At 37.2% G+C, this 22,137-nt stretch overlaps 1 protein-coding gene across 3 annotated transcripts in view; it reads right to left on the bottom strand.

Annotated features, from left to right (window-relative positions):
* Nucleotides 1-22,137, bottom strand: part of NEK11 (NIMA related kinase 11) — an 88,769-nt gene that overhangs the window by 25,062 nt on the left and 41,570 nt on the right. For all 3 annotated transcript variants that reach the window (XM_083855087.1, XM_083855085.1, XM_083855086.1), the window contains 2 exons: nucleotides 8,026-8,150; nucleotides 2,510-2,570 (listed from right to left, as the gene is read on the bottom strand). In XM_083855087.1, the coding sequence (XP_083711213.1) occupies nucleotides 2,510-2,570; nucleotides 8,026-8,150 (186 nt within the window). The remainder of the gene's footprint in view (nucleotides 1-2,509; nucleotides 2,571-8,025; nucleotides 8,151-22,137) is intronic.

Raw genomic sequence — 22,137 nt, 5'->3', positions numbered from 1 at the left:
TTTGATTTATTTTCTTAAGCTGTAGCAGCAGTTCTTCTAATTGCTACATAGTGGGGTGTTTTATTTCCACTTATTCTTGTAATATATAACCTACACTTTTAGATGTATAGTAGTATTCTGTGCAGAAAGACATATTTAGAACTAACTTAATTCAATTAACGTGGAGAAGTACAGGCCTGGTACAACAGCAGATGCCTTGAAAAGTGGGAACAAAGGATGAGGTGTAAAAGACTACAGGCATGGGATGCCAAGAAGGGAGGCTCTGGCTAGTACTGGCAATGCCATGGCAAAAACCAATGTGCTAGTGATCAGTTAAAGAAATGCACATCTGGAAGGGGACACAACTAGCTTTAGGGTGAAAAAGACAGCAAGTATCTAACCTATATAGAATGCACCATATACAGAAAATTTTGATGTAAGGGGAACTTGGAGCCCAGTGAAAAATATGCAAGGTATAAATGAACATTAGCAAACACATAAAAATGATCCCAACTGCAGGTTTATAGCTTGACTTTGGAAGAACTTAAAATAATGGAAGTTTGAACTTTCTCAGTGACACTGGGCATACAAAGATAAAAGGGAACCTGGAGATTTGTCTCTTATTATCATCATATATATTTCTTTGAAGCAAATCATACCTAATTACTACCTTAGCTTGGAGAAAGGCCATAAGTTTCAGCACAGACTGACAGGAGATTTTTTTAGTGATAAAAGTAAAATTTAATTCTTTAGTCTTACAATTTTTAAAAAGGCATATTCTTGTCCCTAATACTAAATGAAAAAGATTAAGATAAGGGAGTTTCTAATACTAAGATTAGCTTTAAAACACCACTGTTTGTCTTCAGCTAATATTCTTGTTTGTTCTCAGCAGCCTTCAAGGCAATTCCTCTCTTTAATTAAATGACAGAATACTGAAGCACAGAGCAAAATTTTGTTCTTATTTCAACTTCTGCAAACCCATTGCAGACAGTGATGCTGCAAATACATAGAGTGCAGAATTTGGAGGCAGGGGGTTCTCTGTAAGTGTGCATAGAAACTGGATGTCAATGTTCCTTCCTTCAGTCCTGAGGGTCTCCCCAACATGGGGCCCAGAAGGTGACCAGTGGCTACAAGACTGTGATAGCAACAACTGTGGTTGCTCCCTTTCATCCTTCTTTGCCTCTCTCTTCCCATCTGTCCAGGCTCACAAGCAGGGGTGAAACAGAGCTCAGCACTGGAAGGATCTTTGGAAGGAGGACTTCCTAGGAGTCTCCCGTGTTGTGGTTTTAGATAACACCAAGTCAGGTTTATCTCAGCTGAACAAGTGCAAATGAAGCAGCTAAATGGGGCTGCAGTTCCCAGGGGAGCCTTTGGGAGCTCAGCTCACACTCAGACTGCTGCTGGCACAGCCTCACTTGGTGATCCTCCGAGGACAGGGACTATGGCAGCCACAGTGTGTTGCCATGTCCATTTTGGGTTTTCTAAAGTTCTGTAAATAGTTCATCCCTACCAACCCCCCCTTTCCAAACCCCTGTAGTTTCCCCTTACAATAGCCCTCTTCCAGTCCATTGTAATCTTCCCTGATAAGACCCGTTGACATACCCTAGTGCTTGAGTACTCTGGCAAAAGCTGGTGACTCAGCCAGGCTTCAGGTTTGCCCACTCCCCTTTTGCCCCAAAATGGCCATGCCAATGCCCCCTGTTCCTAAGTCACTCCCCTTCATTCCCACAGGTAACTCCCCCCTGTATTTAAGGGCAGGTAAGCCCTAGAAATGTTCACTTGCACCTGGCCTTGGGCTGAATAAAACCTTTCTGGTCCCCAAGTGTGAGTCCGCTCCTTCCTCCAGCCTGGAACACGTCTCTGTCTGGGGTCTGGACCCACAGGAATAAATTGTTTATATGGTTATCTGAAGAGCAGGGCTGGCCGGAGATCAGCTCAGAAGGAACCATAACAGTGAACAGCCTTCTTTCATATAAGTTTTCTTTTTAGCTTTTAAGTAGACCACAAGGACCCAGATTTTCAAACTGTATATCTATAGGCAATATTTTGCCAGAGATTTTCAGATTAAATTACAAACTTTAATTCTCACGGATTTCTTTGTATCTGTAATGAGATACTGTTACATAAATTATTATCCAAACCTTGATCCTAACTTTTAAAAAATTAAATACTTCAATTCATTTTCTCTTATTCTTACCAGGATTAAAAACTATAAAATAGCTTACACATCCTCAAATATCTTCCTCTGGAGAAAAAATGACAGTAGCCAAATTTTTAGAAGTTTTTTTTTTTATAACATTCTATACTTCTGACTAGCATGCTTTATGGCTTTGTTATTTTCAACAAAAGCACTTAACTACTTACGCCTTTTCTTTTGGCATAGTTATACTTCTCTGCAGTAGATTAAGGAAGTAATTTTCAAGGAGACCACATTTTTTGAGTTATTTTGTTACAAAATGGAAATAGTTGGACAGTGAGGCATACAGACTGCTAATAACTGCTGCTATCAAAAGAAGATATATCATCTTACCCAATGAGCTGTTATTCAGGACACTCTCCAAATACTCAACCATTGCCTCCATATCACTGTCCTGTGAATAAATGAAATAGGAATAGCATTAGTGTGAGCACAAACCTAAACACAAACACTATATCCCAGAGGTACGATCCCACAAACATAGAGGATATCACACCAGTAAGTGCCAAGACTAGACTATAAAGAAGTTACATTTCCTCTGGACATTTTTCTATGCTTTCTTTTCCTAAAACATCAGGCTTTGGAAGGATGTTATAACCAAACACCTATTTCAGTTGGATTCCTTGTAGAACACAAGTGTTTGGAACGACTGTGCAGGGAGTGCACCACTGTGGGTGCTAGTCCATAATCTCTGAAAAAATATCAGCAGTTTATCATCAGTCAGTCCTGGAATATCTAAAACAATATTATATTGAGAAAGGCAAATATATACTTTTTAACTATGCCAAAAATTTTTTAATGCTTATAATAGCTGCCCATAGCAAATGATTACTTATCTTTCATGTAATTGCATCTACTTACATGTCTAGTAACAACAATTAATTGAAAAAATTTTAATTAAGAAGAGATGTTAACATTTTTATATCTCAAGTGTTCTGCTGCCAAACAGATGGCCAACAGTTTTGCCATGTTATCTTTCATACGAAATGTTGTTTGTGTACACAGATGAAATTCAAAGTTCTGGCCATTAAGCAATAATTGTTGTTCAGGAATTACATCACAATTTTATGAAAGTCCAAGAAAAACTTGGACTCTGAGTGTGTAGAAGTTGCTGCCATATCACATTTAACAACACATCATTCCTTGACCATTTGAAACTGATAGTCAAAATCTTGACCTTCCTAAAAAAACATGTCAAAAATATGTATTTAAAAAAATAGTCAGTACTCTATGCTTTTAAGACTTGAAACAGTGGAACAAAAAGAAACACTACTGACCTCCACTTCTACAGTGGACAATCTGCTTTATATTCTTCTGTGATCTTACTAAAATGCCCATTCTAAATTTCTCAATTTAGAAACTGCCAGTATAACTAAACAGGACAGCAATAATTGTTGGCAGTGACTTCCAGCTGGTTGGGGACCTTCTAGTGCAAGTGGGAGCTGTTATGGATGAGCATAAACTAATTGTTCTTCACCCTGAGTTGTTTCATGGGCTTATATTTGAAACAGGCTCTGCTACTTTAGCTGAGGTTTGCAAGGCAGGAATCTGCTTCTTGGATGGCCATTACAGCAGGTAACCCACAAGCTCATTGGTTTGAAGGAGCCTCTTTGCCCTTTTGGAGCAGCCTGTGGGGTCCTGATTGGATCAAATCAGCACAAGGGTGTCCAGTTCTGCAGCCAGGAAATGCTAGGGAATGCATTCATTACGTTACTAATACACAGTACGTATTGATATTGAATTAAGACAGACTCAGTATTACAGATACAATTTCTCTGTATTTCTAAAAAAAGAACCATTAAGACTTCATTTAAAAAGTCATTAAATTTTTTTCATTCAAAACTAAAAAGTTATATTGATCTTCTGCTAATATTACTTTGTAATTATTTTTATTTTCATTATCACTAACAGTTAACCACAAATCTACAGACAGACAAAACACAGTAAATAACCATATACAGCACTATCGCTGTAATAAAACCTTATAAGAAAAATTTTAATGGGATAAAGCCTGTAATTCCCAAACCTTTGACTTTTCACAGCAAGACATCATATTTACTCCAATTATAACAATAAAGCTGGTTTGCTGTAAGGCAAAATATATATTTTCACCTCTTTCATCACCCCTGTCTTTTCCCCACTTGGGTTTAGCACTGGAAGAGGATTTAGCTGTTTCATTTAATGTATTTTTTTAATCTTTCTCTCTCTCTCTCTCTCTCTTTTTTTTTTTTTTTTTTTTTTTTTTTTTTTTTTTGGCAGAGAAAGCCAAGCCCTATGGAATGGACAAGGAACTGTGATAGATCTCCCATGCGTAAGGGCCAGTGTGAGTGAATGCCTGCACATTTCAGATTCAGAAGAAACAACCCCATTTCTAACAGCTACAAGCCATGCCAAAACATGTGTTAGAAAAACAGTGGAGCATCTTTGGGATCACAGCACACAGACCACTCAGAGCTGCTGGAGCTATGATAATTTATGTCAGTGATTGTCTGAGCTGACAATCTCAGAAGCAACTTGGAATTTGAAAATAGGAACCTACTGCATCACAGTAGCAGACTTTGTCATAATGAAGAGGGTAAAATTGTTATTATGGTCACTGAGAAAAACCACTAAGAGCATGGTGATGAGTTGCAGCAAAGAGCATCCACCAGCATCTCGGCTAAATCAAAGCCAATGGAATCTTCATTACACACTAACTTTTCAAGGTGAAACTTCTGTTAAGCAACACATATTAAAATGTTTTTTTAAAACAGTTTGTCATTCTCTTTCATGATTTCCCCCTAATTAGAAACAGGATTTCCTAGGGAAAAAAAAAAAAAAAAAAAAAAAAAAAAAAAAAAAAAAAAAAAAAAAAAAAAAAACGAAGAAAAAAGCCACTGTCTTGAAGAGGTGAAGGTCTGGAAAAGCAATTGGCAAATTGCTGCTTGAAATCCGTCAACGTGCATTTCTGCTCCAAAAGAAAGGAACAAAGGACGCTAAACTCCAGTGCTGGCCAATGTATCTGAAATCAGATAGGCTGTATTGAAAAGTATCAACAGGAGAAAAAAAGCCTTGTCAGCTCCTATCCTAAACCTCTAAAATTACAGTGTTTCAGTGCCTAACTCGACCTTCCTAAGCGGTCTTACATCCCACATGAGGCTGCTACTTCTCAGTCTGTCTTGACATCTGTGGGAGCCTAATATAGCTTGAATAAACAGCTCATATCCCTTTCTACATCTTGCACCTTAATAAGTTGTTCATAAAGATGACTTTTCTGACCCCATGCTACTGCATGAACATTGGAAATATTTTTAATCCTTGTTTGAAATAATGGGGTCACCAGAGAGCACCACCAGATGCAGCATTTCTGCACTCTCTGCACAGAAGTAACTAGTAAAGCAATTTTGGGATTGGAAATTTAAACGATTTGCAGAAATTACCTTACAAGCCCTTACTGTGTTGCAGTGGAATGATTTCTTTTTCAGCATACACCTCCAAAAGCTTGGTTTAAGGTATCCTTGAAGAAAGGATTTAAGAGTATGAATCTCATCATAGAAATAGGAGTTTTGGTATTAAGTAAATGACAGCAGAAGCAAACCTTTGCTATTCTGGCAGGATTTGAAGTTTATTATTAATACTCAGCATGATCCCATCTACCTTTGAGTGGGATTCATCTCACATAACCATTGATATCCAAAGGAAGGCATTATGTGCATGTTAATAACTGTAAATCCCTTTATAATCACCAAAGAGGGACCTCTCTGTGTATTCCATCCAACATGTATTAGATGCTTACTCTTTAATAATGCTTGCTTACTCCCCCTCACAGTACTGTCTTTCTGTTTGTTGAGTTCAGACATAGATGTTCAGACTTGGAAATCTATGTTCAGTCTGCTTTCACCTTGGACTCACTGCAGAATTTTTCACTTGAGAAGGCAAAAATTGCCTATTTCATTTCCCAAGAAATAGAAAAGGTAATTGTGCCAACCTAAAAACACATTTACTGAATATCTTAAGGTGCTGGGGTCAACACAAGAAAAGCACAGGTAATTATCTTCTTTTACAGAGGAAGTCCCAAAAGGCAAATGGTTGCAAAAGTGCATTCCAGTCAGTCTGTGCAGCCCAGTTCAGATCAATGCTCTGTATGCTGGTAAAGAGAAGTCTCAGGGCCACGGGGACTGGACAGAGACAGTGGGGTGCCAGTGGGATGGCTCTTCCAGGCCACCATGCTGGTTCTTATCCTGGAATTTTTAGTCAGTCCAATATGAGGGACCATTGCAGCTCACAGCTGAATGCCAACACCTAATTTATTCTGCATTACTGAGAAATCTATTATTGTCGTCTGCCCTTCATTAATTCTAAGCAGCAGTCTGCCTGTTCAAAAACACTATTGATTGACACTTAATGATACCATCAATGAAAGCTGAATGAAAATTTCAAAAGGCATTCTAAAAAAGAAAAATTGTCTCAGAGTCTGATGAAAATGAGCAGTAATTTGGTTTCCAAGAGTATCTTGTGGTAGACTTTCTGAGCAATGGATTTTTCCATGTTTATGTGTTGTGGGTAAGCATAAACCCAGCAAACTGAAAAAAAGTATTGTCTAAAATAATCCACTGTTTTAGCATTGAATAACAATTTCTTTAGAACACTACTGCACAAACTGCTCTTGAATTTTAAGGCATCCTGTGTGTTTAATTTGAAAGTTAGGAGGACATGTCTAGATTGAATGAAGCTGTTCCTGAGTAAACTTCAAGTTTTACTTGTGGGACAATTTCAGAATCCCCTGCTACTGTGCTAGAAGTAGAGTTATGATTTCTCACACTTTATTTTTTGCCTTAAAAACTCCATCTCAAAGAAGCTAGTTCAATTTTTAAAGCCCACAAGTTATTTTTAACTTAGTGAAGAGTATTAGTCTACTTGGCCAGTCCCTGAAATGCAGAAGACATAACACTCTGTTCTGTAAACTTTGCACATGATCACAGAATAAAGTAACTGTTCCTAGGCAGAATCAGAATTCAGAGGCACTGTAGGCCATGCTTGAAACTGGTGGCCCATGGGAGAAATTAATAGTTCCTGAATGCCTTAGGAAGATCCATTTTCAGAACTGCCTCAGGCACTTACGTTTATTGATTTAACTGAGACTTGATCACTGGAGACAAGATTCATCTCAGCTCATTCTGATCAGATCTAAATTAGGTGCCTTTTCCAATAATCTTCAACCTTCACATTGCAATCCCTGACTTTCTTGTGGCAGCCTCAACTGATAAAGCTACTCTAAGCCTTCCAACAATAAGCTTTCTCTTCACTGACACTTTCTGTGAGGTGGGAAAGTCTACAGATTTGCTGATCAAGTCTTGCAGCTGTCTAGGCTCATCATTCATCACACTGTCCTAGAAAATATGTCTAATATAGGCAGGAACTAGAGGTGACTATCTTTGTGTGGGATTTAGAGCCAGAACTTAGATCTTATGCTTGAAGTATGCCTTCAGCTTTAATTTAATTTAAATCATAGCTAGCATTTGAGAGGATCCCACTCTGAGTGTTTTAGAGTCACAAGGATGTTTTCTGACAATAATCTACCTTAAGACATTCATGGGAGTGTTATCTTTAATCTTGAAGGAATGCAAAAATCTTTCTCATCAATATCTTATAATACACATATAATTAATTCATGCTATTGATATATATACACATTCCTAACAAAAGAAACCGTGCCAAAACAAAACAAAACAAAACAAAAAAACCACCACACAACAACAACAACAACAAAAAATCAGCAATGTCAGTAGGACAAATTCTGGGAAGGTACTCAGTTTTGTCGTGGAAAATGAGCATCAAGTGTATACGGTGTTCTCAAAGGTCACATATACCTGGTGATTTGTCTTAGAGACTGTCCATGACAATTCTGCATCTTCCTCCTCTTCACTGTCTTCTGAACAGGATTCAAACTCATCTGCATAATATTCTTCTGCAATTTCTGGGTCTTCAGGGATCTCTAAAGGCAATTATGAGTTTATAGCATATATAGAGGAAAAAAAGTGTTATCTGAAAATTTTATAAATGGACTTCATAGCAGCAATGTTCTGTCAGTTGCAATGCATTCTGTAATTGAAAGCAAAGAATAGGTTCTCAGATTAAAATGTTTGTCTTTAATGATTTGATAAGCAGTTCTGGCAAAGGGCAAATCCTCATCATGTGTGAATTAATGAACTTAAGGGATCTATATTGATATTGCACTGAAATCTCTAAATAATATAATAAATCAGGCTGGAAGTGACCTTATGGGATCATTTAGTCAAGGTAGGGCCAGTATTGAATTGAATCCAGCTTTTGTGAGCTGAAATTATAATTCAGTTTTGTTTTGTTTAACACACATAACTTGTGATGAATACAACTGCTAAGCTAAAATGGAAAATAATATATATCAGGTACATGTTTAAAAGGTAGGAGAAATTAAATCTATATATTTTTCCAAATTTTCTTGAAGCAAAACTACAATAAAATAAACTAGTATAAAGTCAAGCTATGCATACTTTTTGTCATGTTCTCTCAATTTACCACTATCACAAGTTTTAGTAATAGCAGTGAGTGCAATATTAACATAGCCAATGAAGTACAATCATTGGTATTAAAACTCAACATATTCATCACAGCTTGAAAGACACTCCAGCCACTCTGCACTGGGTGAAATCCTTCAGCATCCCAGACTCTGTATGAAAGAATTAGTGAAACAGCTTGAAGTCTGATTGCATCTCCTTCAGGGGGATATTACTACAAGAAATGTTAGTTGAAGACAAAAAATATTTAATGTTCATCTGTCATAAATCATCATTGTCATTGTCATAATTTTAGCTTATGCTAGTTTCAACCACTCTCCTCAATTAAGTCTGCCCCTTTGAAGAAATTAGAACTATCTTAAATTTTACTGCATTGAAATAAATCAAATGCAAACAATATGACATAAAAATTATTAATCAATTTTTAATTGTTTCACAAGGATAAAAACCCAAAAGGATTCAAACAGGGGAATGCAATTAAAATCCATTAAAACACATTTGAGTTTGGGTGGGGCCAGTAATTCTAATCTTTAAGGTGAAAGAAAGAGAACTCAGGAAAAATTGTGTAGCTATCTGAAGCATTAGATGGTTAAGGTCTCCTGTTGAGATATAAGGTATACTATTTATTGCCTCCAAAGAAATTTCAAAAATACTGTCTTTCTTTATAAACCTGATTTAGCTCCAAAATATTGACACATTTTCACTCAGGTTTTTGTTTTAAGATATTAATGAAAGCTGCATAAAAGCCCCATGCTCCACTGTCACAATTTCTAATCCTAATCTTTCTTGTTTCTATTTTTCACCTTTCTTAGTTTGAAAAAAACAAACAAACCAGCAAACAAACAACTAATCAATACCTGAGTTTCCAGAAGAACACCCCCAACCCAAAAACATTTTCTCAGAAAGAAACCATTTATTTAATTGCTTGAGTTCTATGAAGTGCCATTTAACAGAAAAAATCCAGCACTTCATTAAAAAGGGAATCTTAAATATCATCATTTCTACATGGAAAGAACAATTAAAAATCAAGATACATCTCCTTTTCCATGTGAGGTGATCAATTTTTCTTTCCTGCAGAGAGGCTGTCATTCCAGTGATTAGGATAATTTTATTAGGTTCATCTGCATTCTGTCTATGTGCATTCAAATACATACAAAACAGCCCATTTATTATGTTGCAATACAAACATCAGACTATGCTGGTGTTTTCTGAGTCATCTTCTCCTCCCACATTCTGCATTTGCTCCTCACTGTACTAAAAAGTGCAAGCCTCCCCTTTCCAACCAAACAGGATATCAAAATCAGTCTTTTTACTCATAATTGTAACTTCAAAATGTCTGCTCTGTCTACTGTAAGCTCTATACTGTGTGAGCAGCCCATGACCATACAAAACTGGTGATGCCCCCAAACTATGTAGAGAGACTGGCAGTGGCTGTATTCCACTTCCATGCCAGTTTTTGCAGCCTTGTTGGAATTATTCACCTCACCATTTGTGAAATTGGTTTGACAGCTGTTTATAGACAGCCAGTTAATCTGAGCTTAGTAATACAATTTGAAATGCTAGTTCAGATGCTAGAGATGTTTCAGGGCATACAAGTTCACTGGCCCCAATTCAGAAACTAATTCCAAGTGGCATTTCGGAAAGAAGACAGCATGTCCAGTGCAGGGGAATTTGGCATGTACCTAATAAAAGTTCTTAAAACTTCTTGGCTTTATGACTAGCATCTTTAAAGAAGGAGCCTTCAAAGCATTTACACATTTATTTAAACTGTTGCCATATAACAATTCTTTGAGTCTTAGCAAAGTAGAACCAGCTCCCTGTCCTCCATGTATTACAGATGCACAGGATATCTCTGGTTCTCTGCAGAATTACCTGAGTAGAGAACAGCTTATTGAGCTGAGACCCAGGATCAGGTGAATTTCAAGAACAGAAAAAGTGGACTTGGCACAGCAGATACCATGAATCAACATAGCAAGCTGTACCTGTGCTGGCCTCGTAAAGCCCAAGTGCAGACAGCTTGAGCAAGCTGGTGTTTTCAGCTCAGGACAGGCACTGTCAGGGGAGTTCAGGCACCAAAAGCTTCCATTTCCATGCCTGCAGTCCATCCTCAGGTAGAATATTTGCTACCTGAGTTTTCCCATAATTCTATGTGATTTCGTATACACCTCCAATTTCCACAAACCAGGTGACAAAAGGCTGGTTACTGCCCCCATTCTTGAACATTACCAGTGAAGTTGCACACTTAGTAAAATAACTAATTACACTTAGTAATGTATCACAGAAGAAAATTCTCTGGCTTGTGCTTTCAGAGAAGTATTTTTAATAAAAATGTTGGTCTTTGGGCTTGACTGTTTGACCTCTTTTTGACCACTGCAAAGCCTGATGGACCTTGTCCCTGTCCTTTTTTTCCCTGAAAAATAAAATAGATATTATGCCTATTTGTGGCTGGGAGGTACTTGGGTAAAAAAGTGGTGCTAATGAGGGCAATGCTAAGTCTATCATGCTGAAAGAGGAAACAAAACTGCTGCTGCAGAACCCAGGGGACCCTGCCTCTGTTTTGACAGCTGGACTGGCATCCAGCTGAACATCTCTGATACAGCACACTTATATTCTCCATAGGGAGCACAAGGAAGGGTCTGCACAGCTGCTTCTGCCCCCTCACACCCCCATATCTCTCAGCTGGTCTCTGAAAGCACCTTGTGCTTTATCTGGCTGTGCATATTGCACCAAGGCCAGTCACGATAGCTTTTATTTGCTTACAAAGCACTGAATTCAGAACAAACTCAGCTGTTGCTTTGGTATTGCTAGATGGTTTAGGCACAGCATTAAGACATTTGATACTTCCTATTATATATTCAACAGAAAACAAGCTTTGAATAAAAACATTCCTCTTTAGATCTCTTTCCATACAGTAACATGATGCTAATAGTAGAATGAAGGGTAAAAACCCATTATCTAAAAAATCATAAAAGCATGGTTATTTCCCAAGAAGACAAGCTAAACAGAAAACAGAAGAATGTGACACTTGTAATATTTTGCTTAAATCTACCCAAAGCTGGTTTCAGGTAGCATGGTAACTCAGCAACAACAATCTTCTCCAAAGAGATGAAAATACTTTGATAAATATGTTTAATTTTCCTGTGCCTCAAAGTCATACTTGTCATTGTTGCACTGATGTAGTATTCCCACATTCCAGAGCATGTAGAAGACAATAAGTAAAGCCTCTTTTATTAAAAGGGAAAAAAAAAAAAAAAGTAAAAGAAAAAAACACCCAGAATGGTGTAATATATGTAAATTTTCACCATTTGTATTCACAGTAACAGAGTCACACTTGACTCTTAAGAACTATTGTACTTTCTTGATCCAAAGGCTTCATTGCATCTCTGGAAAAAGGCAGATTTTCTCAGCTGCCACATTCCTACTTTAGGGGAAAAAATTGCTACAGTTTCATGTTGTTACACTCCTGGGTCTGCATATTATCACACGGAGGAAAGTGAGGAGCAAACCACTCCACTGCTTCCACTGCTCTGACACATGAGACATAATGGACACCTAAGATGGTAAGTGAACCAGGACACCAGAAAGTGGTGTTACCACATCTCTGCTACCGCAGACTGACACAGGAAAATCAGCAAAGTGAGAGAGAGGGCCAGGACAAAGACCCATGCACTGCCCCCCTTGCAAGGCTTTGTACATGGGCCACGCTGGGCACTGGGGCAAGAGCAGGGAAAATCAATCCTCTGCCTTCCGTTTCTGTGCTGCACTGGGCTGCAAGACAGCCACAGGCAGGACCCTGTCAGTAACACAAAGGTGCCCTCAATCCTTTCCTTTCTGTGGAAATGCATCAGCAAATACCAGTTTGATCCCAAATGAGCAGATGTTACTTACTGGAGCAGATGGCACAGTGGCACCCAGGCTGGGCACAGCACTGGAGCACCTGGGTGCAAGAAGGGGCTGAGAGAGCAAGGTCCCTTCAGCCCTGAGGAGGGAAGGTAAAGGGGAAGCCTTGCTGCTGTCTATGACTGTCTGAGCACAGGATAAGAGGAAGATGGAATCGGTCTCTTTGCAGAGGTGAATGGTGATAGGACAAGAGACAGCAAACATCGGGAACATCCTAAATTCCAATCTGCCATTATGAAAAAAAAATAAAAAAAGGAGTGTGATCAAATACTGGAACAGGGTTTAAAGAAGCTGCAAGAGCTCAATCAACCCTTGGAGGTGTTCAAAACTTGATCAGACACCCCTGAATAACCTGATCTGAAAAGAACAGCTTTGAGCAGGGGATTGGACTAGGCTGCCAGAGGTTCCTTCCAACCTATATTATTTTTTAATGCTGTGGCTATTTGATTCCTCATACACAGTTCAGAATCACCCCAGATCTATTTGTGTGTGCACATATTAAACATACACACTAAACAAGCTAAGCAGAAACTTAGGAGCTGGCAAGAGGAGCTGGTGCACAGGGCTGGGCAGCTCTCTTCAGAACTGTGCATCAGTTACACAGAGGGAGAAAACACAAAGGGATTTCTGCCCTCAAGGAAGAGAACGTAAAGAGCTGAAACATTGTCAGTAGGAGAGAAGTTTGAAACACAGAGATATGTTTCCTTGAGCTACACCATCCTGAACAAGGAATTCTACCAGAAATGAGATCAAGGGCTCTGTGCCCCTCTGCAGCTCAGGACAATACCCATGTGATTAGAAAAAATAAAATAACTTCTTTATTATAATTTAAGTTCCCTCAGATTGGTTTGGCGGTTTGAGTTTGTTTTGTTTTGTTGTTGTTTTTTTTTTTTCTTCCCTGTTCAAGACAAAATCCTTCAAGTTTAAAACTTTCAGTCAAAGAGAATCACCATCCTATGGTCAGGTATAGATAATATATGCATTTTCAAAATCTGAAGCATCATTGTTCAGAAAGATAGTGGAATATTTTGTCCATTTCTTCTAAACTAGGCTGAAATAGACTCTCAGAACATACATTTAAGAAATTAACTAAGGGATGTACAGGACTTTTGTGCCCATGAAAGTTCTGTACAATCCTTCTGGAGAAGCACAGAAGAAGGACCATGAAGTTGTTAAATAAACCATCTTCTGACATGGCCATGTGCAGCTTAGACATAAAGTGAGTTCTTCTGAATGAGAACTAGAAAAATAACCACATTTAAACATTAATATTTTATAATTCTCCTCTTTACATTTCAAAAAAAGTTAAAAGCTTCAATTATTTTATGGCTGTCACTGAGTAAAGAACTACCTATAGTGAAATGGTTAGAAAAAGAGATACAAGTGTAAATCAGAGCGGCCTTACAGGAATCATCTACTACTTGATGTTAGAAAGTAGCAAGTTTCAGTGTTTTTATCCAAGGAAAAATTACCTCTTTTTAACCACAATTAAATTCCCAAGAGAAATATTTTATTTGAAGGACATAGGGGGTTTTTTTTCCCCCTAAACATTCCACCACCTGGTATTTTACCAGTAAGTATAGTGACAATGCATGTGAGGAAAAAAGAAGTTCTTAAAAGGAGTGGTTAACAAAAATTAACAGCAAGAAGGAAGACTTTAATCACATTTTTCCCTAGTTTTTTGAATAATTTGCTGGTTTTTTCTTCTGATTTCCTGATGATGGGTGAATAAAGAGAAAAAACAACATAGTCATTTAGTCAATAACAGGGAGCATTTAGTGAGTTTTGGAAGCCATTTCATTTATGTGTAAGAGTCCCTATTATTGTAAAAGTTGCCCTAGTATTTGCACTGCTTCCAGCAGGAATAGACTAAGAGATGTAAACTGAAGGAAAGGTGACCCAATGACATCAACTCCCTGGAGTCATTTTAAACTTACTTTATCAAAGTATACTTTCCAATAGAAACTCAGATTTCCTCCCAAATCTGGCAGATATCGACCTCCTGACACTTCCCCTTTCTCTCTGACAACAGCGTGGGGAGGGAATAATGTCCACATGTTAACACAAAATCTGCCCCTTAAGAGACTTGCTTCCTTCTCCCTGAGATTTGCTTCAAGAATGCCATTTTTAAGACTTAAATTGGGGATATTTTCACAACCAGAAGTTACAGAAAGAGAAGAAAATTAATGGGAATGGCTCATATCCAAACATGGTGTAAGCAGTTGCGCACACAAGAGTCTGGATGTAGCAAATATGCAAAATGCATTTAATAGAAGCAATAATTTAAGTTATATGTTGAACAAGTAAGAAAAACAAGCAAATTATTACAATCAAGCAAAAAGGTATTGAGCCCTTAAACACCTTGATGAAATTCACTTGTGAAAGCACATATTTACAAGATCACAGGAGCACATTTTGCTCTGTGAAGCAGAAAATATAGCAGGAGTATTCAACCAAGATCTCCACTGCTGTCATCTTCTCATTCCCTCCACCCAGTTGTCTGACAGTTACATGCAGTGATAGCTAAACTGGTAGAATATACAAACTAATTCAGCATTTACAGCTTCTTTCAGAGTAAATTATTCCTCACTTAGAATTGCCTCCAGCTTCTTGCATCACCATATAATTTGTCTCAATTCCCCAGAAATGCCCTCTAGTTTGATAAGTAAACCATAAAACTCCAACTGGGGCTGGACTGGAAGTCCTTTCAAAATGTTTTTCAACACCATCCTGTTCACTGATGCTTTGTTTGCAAGCAAAAGCCTGGTCCATCTTTATTTACATCAGCTTAACCTTGCATCTAAGGTGCAGCACAAAGCTATGTTGCTCTGTAGGTAGGACAACTTGGAATAAAAATTAGTATCTTTCTAAAGAAGATTTAAACCACTGAAATTATCTGAAAGTATCTGCTATACTGCTAATCCAGTATGCAGTATTTTTTTGACTTATACAACCTCAGTGCATTTGCTTCTAACTGCTTCCTAAATTCACAGAGTGTTTCATAAATGTTTTTTAACATAATTCTTTGGAAGGAGTAAAGGGAATTCCTGTGACATTTTAAAAAAGACTAGGCCAGAATAATTTTAACTGTACTCATTGGCCAAGGTGAATTTTGAAGCAGACTCTCTTTATCAATGCCAAACTAAACCAGGATGAAAAATAGATTAGGAAAAAAGTAGGAGCTATACAGTAACATAATCTGCTCTCCCCACGCTTTGGAAGTGTTTGGGGGTTTTTTTTATATAACTGCTGCGTAAAGACTTCATTCTGCAAGCTTTCCTCTGTGAATCTGCAAGAACAAGATTTCTTGTATGAAGTAAGCTATGAATCTTTCTGAAGCTATGAAAAGATTTTAGTATATAGGCATGTTGAAGAACAGATAGATTTGAAAAAGGTTTTCTGAGAAGCTTATGGCTAGAGTTCCACTCCTGCTCTCCAAAGGCAATACTTCGAGGGAAGAACTCCTTAAACAAGAACAATAGTGCTTTAGTCAATGATAAAAAAAAAAAAAAAAATCATGAATTTTCCAATTTCTGGCTAAAACTTGCAAACTTCATTAAATCGTGATTTTGCTAGAATAAATCAGATTTAGTATTCCTTTAATTGAATCTGGGACAAATTGAGCTCAGTGTGAAACCGAGCAATGAAAACAAGAGACAGATGAGAAGGTCAGAGGAGCATGCTACACCCTCAGATCCTGCAAGAGTCTCAGGAGTTTGTCACCCCATGTTCCAAGGACAAGCGTAGGACTGGTAACTGCAAATACCAGAACTAAACCAGCGAGCTTCTCTCCACAAGCATCCCACGCTATCATTGCAGCAAGTCAGGGAATATGCCATATGATCCTGGAAGTAGGGTAACCACAAGAAAGAGGAAACCCATGGTTAACCACAGCAGAATTCACAGCAATGCTCTTAAGCAGTCCTCTTAACTGAGACAAGATTTCCCGGTTACAAAGAATAATATAGCAAGAATAATGCAGAAAGGCGCTTAATGCCACTTATTGTAAGTACTATTCTGCTTTATTTTGACTTGCCAGACTGAAAAACAAGACAAGACTTGATTTTCCTTAAAGCCTTGGAGCACGGCAATCACTTGTATGGTCATCTTTTAGAGTGTTACTCAGTTACCCATGAGTATGAATAAGTATCCTTTTACAGGCACCAAAACAAAGGGGTGTGTGCATAGATGTGGGAAGATCTGCTCAGAAATATTACAGATTTTTAACCTTCCAAGATTTACAAAACTGCCTTGAAAAACCTTCAACACAGCTTGTAAAAATAACGGGCTAGAAAAAAGCACAGTATTTTATAATGAGTGAACATTACCTATTTGAGGGCCAACTGAACTTTGCCCACTTGAAAGTCAAAGCAATATAACCGTAACTTAAAATTAGCCATTGAGACATAGGAATAATGTACACAATTACTGTAACATACTCAGCTATTTTGAAACTGTAATGAAATCAGGGGTTTGCCAAGTGTAATGTATTGCAAGATATTAAGTTAAGGAATTTAACAAGTTATCATGTTTGCAGTATACAGAAATAAAAAGCAATATAATACAGATCAGAGAGATCATATAATATGTCCTTTTATTCATATAGCTTTAATTGGTTACATTATTTTTCTGTATAAAGAATTTAAATACCACAAGTATTTAACTGAAGCTATTCTCCCCTTTTAACTTGACCCCTTCCCACACAAAAATATGTCTATTAACTGCAGTAGCAGTTTATGCAGAGCTGGGAGTCTTACAAAACTGTGAACACATTGGAAGCCTCAGCTGGCAATCCAAAAATGCAGTATATAATATTTTATTAGTGCCCCTTATGTCCAGTGTTGTTTTGCTTTGGCTTTCTTTCATTCTGGGCAATCAAATGGTACAATGAGGACAAGCCCTTAAAAATATAGATACATATATAATTTTTTAAATTCCTTTTAAAAAAATAAACCCTCACCATCCTTGTTTGCCATGTCTCACCAGCTGTGAAATTGATATGAATATAAAGTGGCAATTTTAGCCATGAATGCCAGTGCATGGCTTTAAGTTTTCATGCCTGTTAGAGTGTGGCTTGTTGAATTCAACACTCCTTATGCTTCCTGTAAAAGGTCTGGGCCTTTGGTAGTGAAGATAGCTTTGTATCCAGTTTATATTTCAGCTGTAAATACTGATTCAAACCAGAGGGATCAACAATGATGGTAAAGAAATGGTGGATTTGTTGCATCTGTAATTGCACTGAACTATCTAGAGGCACTTTTAGATACAGCTTATGATTTTGTAGCCAATTTCAAGGCAAGCTCTACTGTAGAAATTGAATCAGAAACCCTGAATCTTTAGCTATTAGTGTTGTGTAACAGGATTATGCCTTGCTCTTCATGCTATTTTCACTTGCAAAGACTGAGCTCCTCTACCTAGAGGATTTTCTATCTAGTAAACTAAGAAATTTCTGATATTCCATATCACTTTCTCACATAGGTGGGTACACTGCATGGTCTGATACGGACCTGGATTTTTTACAGTAAGTCCCCATAAGCAGTGTTTCCTAATTTATTCAATATCTATGCAAACTTAGGCAAGTCAAAAGGAATCAAATTGTACAAAGAATTGAGAGGAACTATGCTGTAAAATCTGACTTCATTAGAGGACATTGCAAACAAGGTGAAACTACCTGCACTCAAATAATTTATGTGATGCACTGAGAGATTTTCCATTACCTAGCCCAATGTGTAGTAGCACACACAAAAAAGCTGAGGTGGTCCATCAGTGGAAAATCTAGGGCAAAGATGACTTTCTGCATCCTAAAATGTCAATACCCTGGTATTGATACTCTGGTAAAGGAGATATCTGCTTCTCTGGTTATTCTTTTTGAATCAGGAAAGTGGATGACCAGCTCAATCAGGTAAATTAGAAGATGAAGACTAATTATAATGCTATATTAGGAAGCAATGCATTACTTTTGTGATGGTTCCAGTACCTTTTTAGAGGGAGGCCACATCATTAAATATTAAACATGTAATGAACCTGCCCAGCTGGAACTGCCTTGTTCTAACTGGCTGAGGAAGACACTGACTGTATTTGTCCAGAAAAACAAGGCTGGGTTGTAGGTCATGGATGATCCTATTATCTTGTTGATAATTTTTTGCTTGTGTTTTATAAAATGAATTATTTTATTCCAGCTGCAGTCATTATCATTAATGAAAATGAGCAGTTTAATATGCAGTTCTTTTTCTTTTTCTTTCTTTTTTGTTGTTTTTTTTTCTATTAGATGAACTGACCTCTGGTTGCCAGCACTACAATATAATTTGCTTCACCAGTATTTTCACAAATCCACTGTTGAAAGGTAAGTACATGCACTGAAAATGCAGTTAGCTCCAGAAAAATGTACATTGGCCTATCTGTCTTAGTCCAAATGGAGATGGCTTCTATAAAAAATTGGTCAAGAGTGAAGTCAATTGGTCAGTTGGTGAGGGTTTGGGTAGGTGTAGCTGGGTGTGTGATGTTGAGCAATTTATTTCTAGGTGGCTTTTCTTTTTGATGGTAACAAGAGAAGATGAATAATTTACTTTGTAGGTAACCCCCGGCAAGGACAGGAAATATAGGTACAAGTTTATCCTGACATATTTTGCATTGCTCATTCCTGCGTCATTGCCATGACTTGCAAAATATGCTTTTTAACATTCAGAAATAATTAAACAATAAAATGAACTGGAGCAATGAAGCAGAAAACAAAACATCCAAATCAAAATATAAAGGGAAATCAGTTATTAATCATTAACTATGGATGCTAATCTTTAGCTATTTTATTTTGAACTGCTCGTTGAAAACAAATGACATGTACAGATCTACACATACACACACACACAAACACACACACATATATATATGTTCAACACAAAAATATTTGAATTTAATACTGACAGTGGCTCAGTGTTTCTGTGTACTATCTCTATACAAATCTTATTTCAGCTCTTTTTGTCTCTTAGTTGTACTTGGAGAAACTGAAGATGGAAGAGACACAAAGATTTCTACAGTAACTTAAAATTGCTCCTAGTACTACAAAATATTAACTGTTGCATCCACCATAGAGTTAAATTACTTGTATGATGACACTTCTGTAAATTCCTGGACATATATGACAGAGATATCAACATTTTTGAACTGTTGCTGTTGTGTTTAATATTAAGTTATATGTATAGTTGTGTTTAATATTAAACACAACTATAAAATATCTTTCCATAAATATCTCATTGGCAAAATATAATTTAGGTTTTGTTTCCAATTAACCAATCTAAAAACCTAATGCAGATTAAATCTATTACATAAAAGACTTGCAAATGAGCAAAAATACTTTTTTCTTCTATTTACAAAGGTTTAGTATTCTAAGGAACATGTTAGTGGTCTAACTAGCTGAAACAATATAGTAAGAACATTTACTGTTCCAATGACACAATCAACATACTTCAGTTACTTAATATGGCTAACAGTGATCATAGAAGTATTTTTTTTAAATCTCTTTCTTAGCTACTTCATTGTCTGTCTTTTTACGTATAAGGAGAATATTTGTTTACTTTAGATAATATGGTTAAAGATGAAAAGCTGTTCAAAAACTTATTATAGCAACTTCAGAGAAATAGAAATTTAAAGCACATTTTTAAAACGTCACTATTGCAAGTAAAGTTACCCTGCCCAGCTCTCTGAAAATCTACAGTGTGGAGAAAAGAGCCAAACCAACAGAATCCTATGTTCTAGTATGCATGCCAGCTGAAGAGACCAAGTCCCAGAACCAGGGTAATATAAGAACAAATACTAGATGACCCTGAGAAGTGGAATAATGGAAAATGAGGAACAGTCTTAAGAAGTTTTTCTGTAGTTCAGTGAGCTCATCTCCACATCAAACCCACAGGGTCTACTCACATCTTTCATTTTCTAGAAAATAAATGTGCTTGAAGACTAACAAAATGGTCAGCTATAGGGGATTTCAAAGATTTTTTTCAAATGTCTCTCAAGTGCACAAGGCTTCTAGTTAGAATAAAAAATGTTCAGAATATCATTGCTGATTACATAAAACAAACAAGGAGAGAAGCTTAAACTTCCCAGGGAAGTCTATAGCAGTTGAATGCTTTTGTCATTGCTAAAACTTGTCCACTGTAAGGTCCAAAACCCCAAACTGCCTTAGTGGGTTTTGTTTATCTAACTACATTGCCTTGTATTTCCCAAATTTCACGTAATTGTAACTACCACTACTACATCTGACTCATGATGCCACAGTATTCAAAACTACTTACTAAAGATAAACTTCAAGCTTTTTATTTGACACCTTCCACAATGACATACAACTGTGATTCATAATGGTTTAGATAATTTTCACTGAAAGAGGACTTCAAGTTGTTTTATTCTCTATTGCTTTCCTTAATCCTTTAATAGCTTGGTCTTTCAATACTCCAAACCCTTCTCTTCAGCTCACGTTGCAAATTTTATAAGAACTGCAGGTTATGAGCCACAGATATTCTGACCTTTCCTCCATACCTGCTGGGTCTGGGGTACTATTCCTCACTGTTCCTCACCAGCTTTTCTTGAAAGGATTTTTTTAGGTCTGCCCTGATAATTTAAAAGTTGCTCCTGCCTTTTCTCTCTTTCCTAAACTGTTTTTAGTTATTAGTTGTAACAAGGGAACTTGTTAGTCTGGTTTTCACATGCTAACTTCTTCAGTTAACATAGTAAGGGTCAGCAAGATGAATTAACATGAAAGACAACTTACTAAAACCATTTTATAGCCTTGCTTCTAGATTTTTTTTCTTTCATTATTGTATAGCCATTGATCAAGAACAAAGTTCTGTTGAAAAATCAATAGCTGGAACAGTTTCTACATTTTCAAATACAAAGGTGCAATTAATAACTTAATAATTAGACATGTAGGATATGCATCGTTGCACTGAAATGCTTAAAGAAAAGAAGAGGCTGAATACTGAATAGAGTAAGAACAAGCTTTGACATCAGCTTCAGGAATAACAAGGTATTCACAAAGCTAAGAAGAGAAACCATATAATTTCTCTTCCCTATCCATAACTCCTTCTTGTCATGAACCCACCACTCCTCCATCAGAGATTCTGGCACAAGCAATTAAACATGCATTCAGTTTTGTACAATGGACTGACCCAGCTTTTGCATCACAGATATAAATGCATCTTATTCCTGTCATTATAGTTAAACAACTTAATGACCTCTAAAGGCAGAAAAATCTGTTTCCTTCCTTCCAAGCATGTTGTTCTGTTTCTGTTTAGGAGTCTTTGTATGCTTCTCCCAGTCCATCTCTCACCCACGTTTACTGCTTTCTCTCAGTCCTCCCTTTGCACGTTTCCCCACCCTCCCCTCAGGATGTATTTCTAGCAGCTGGGTTCTCTCCTACACAGGTCATCTCTCCCCATACTGTGGAACAGCAAGCCAACCACACAGACACAGATCAGGGTACATGGAAAGAAAAACGTGCCATTTGCTATTAAAAAACACCAAAACATCTCCACC

Source organism: Zosterops lateralis (genome assembly GCF_965231275.1).
Source record: "Zosterops lateralis genome assembly, chromosome: 1".
Classification (NCBI taxonomy): Eukaryota; Metazoa; Chordata; class Aves; order Passeriformes; family Zosteropidae; genus Zosterops; species Zosterops lateralis.
Note: the sequence above shows the minus strand (reverse complement) of the source record. Positions and strands in the feature narration are given on the sequence as shown.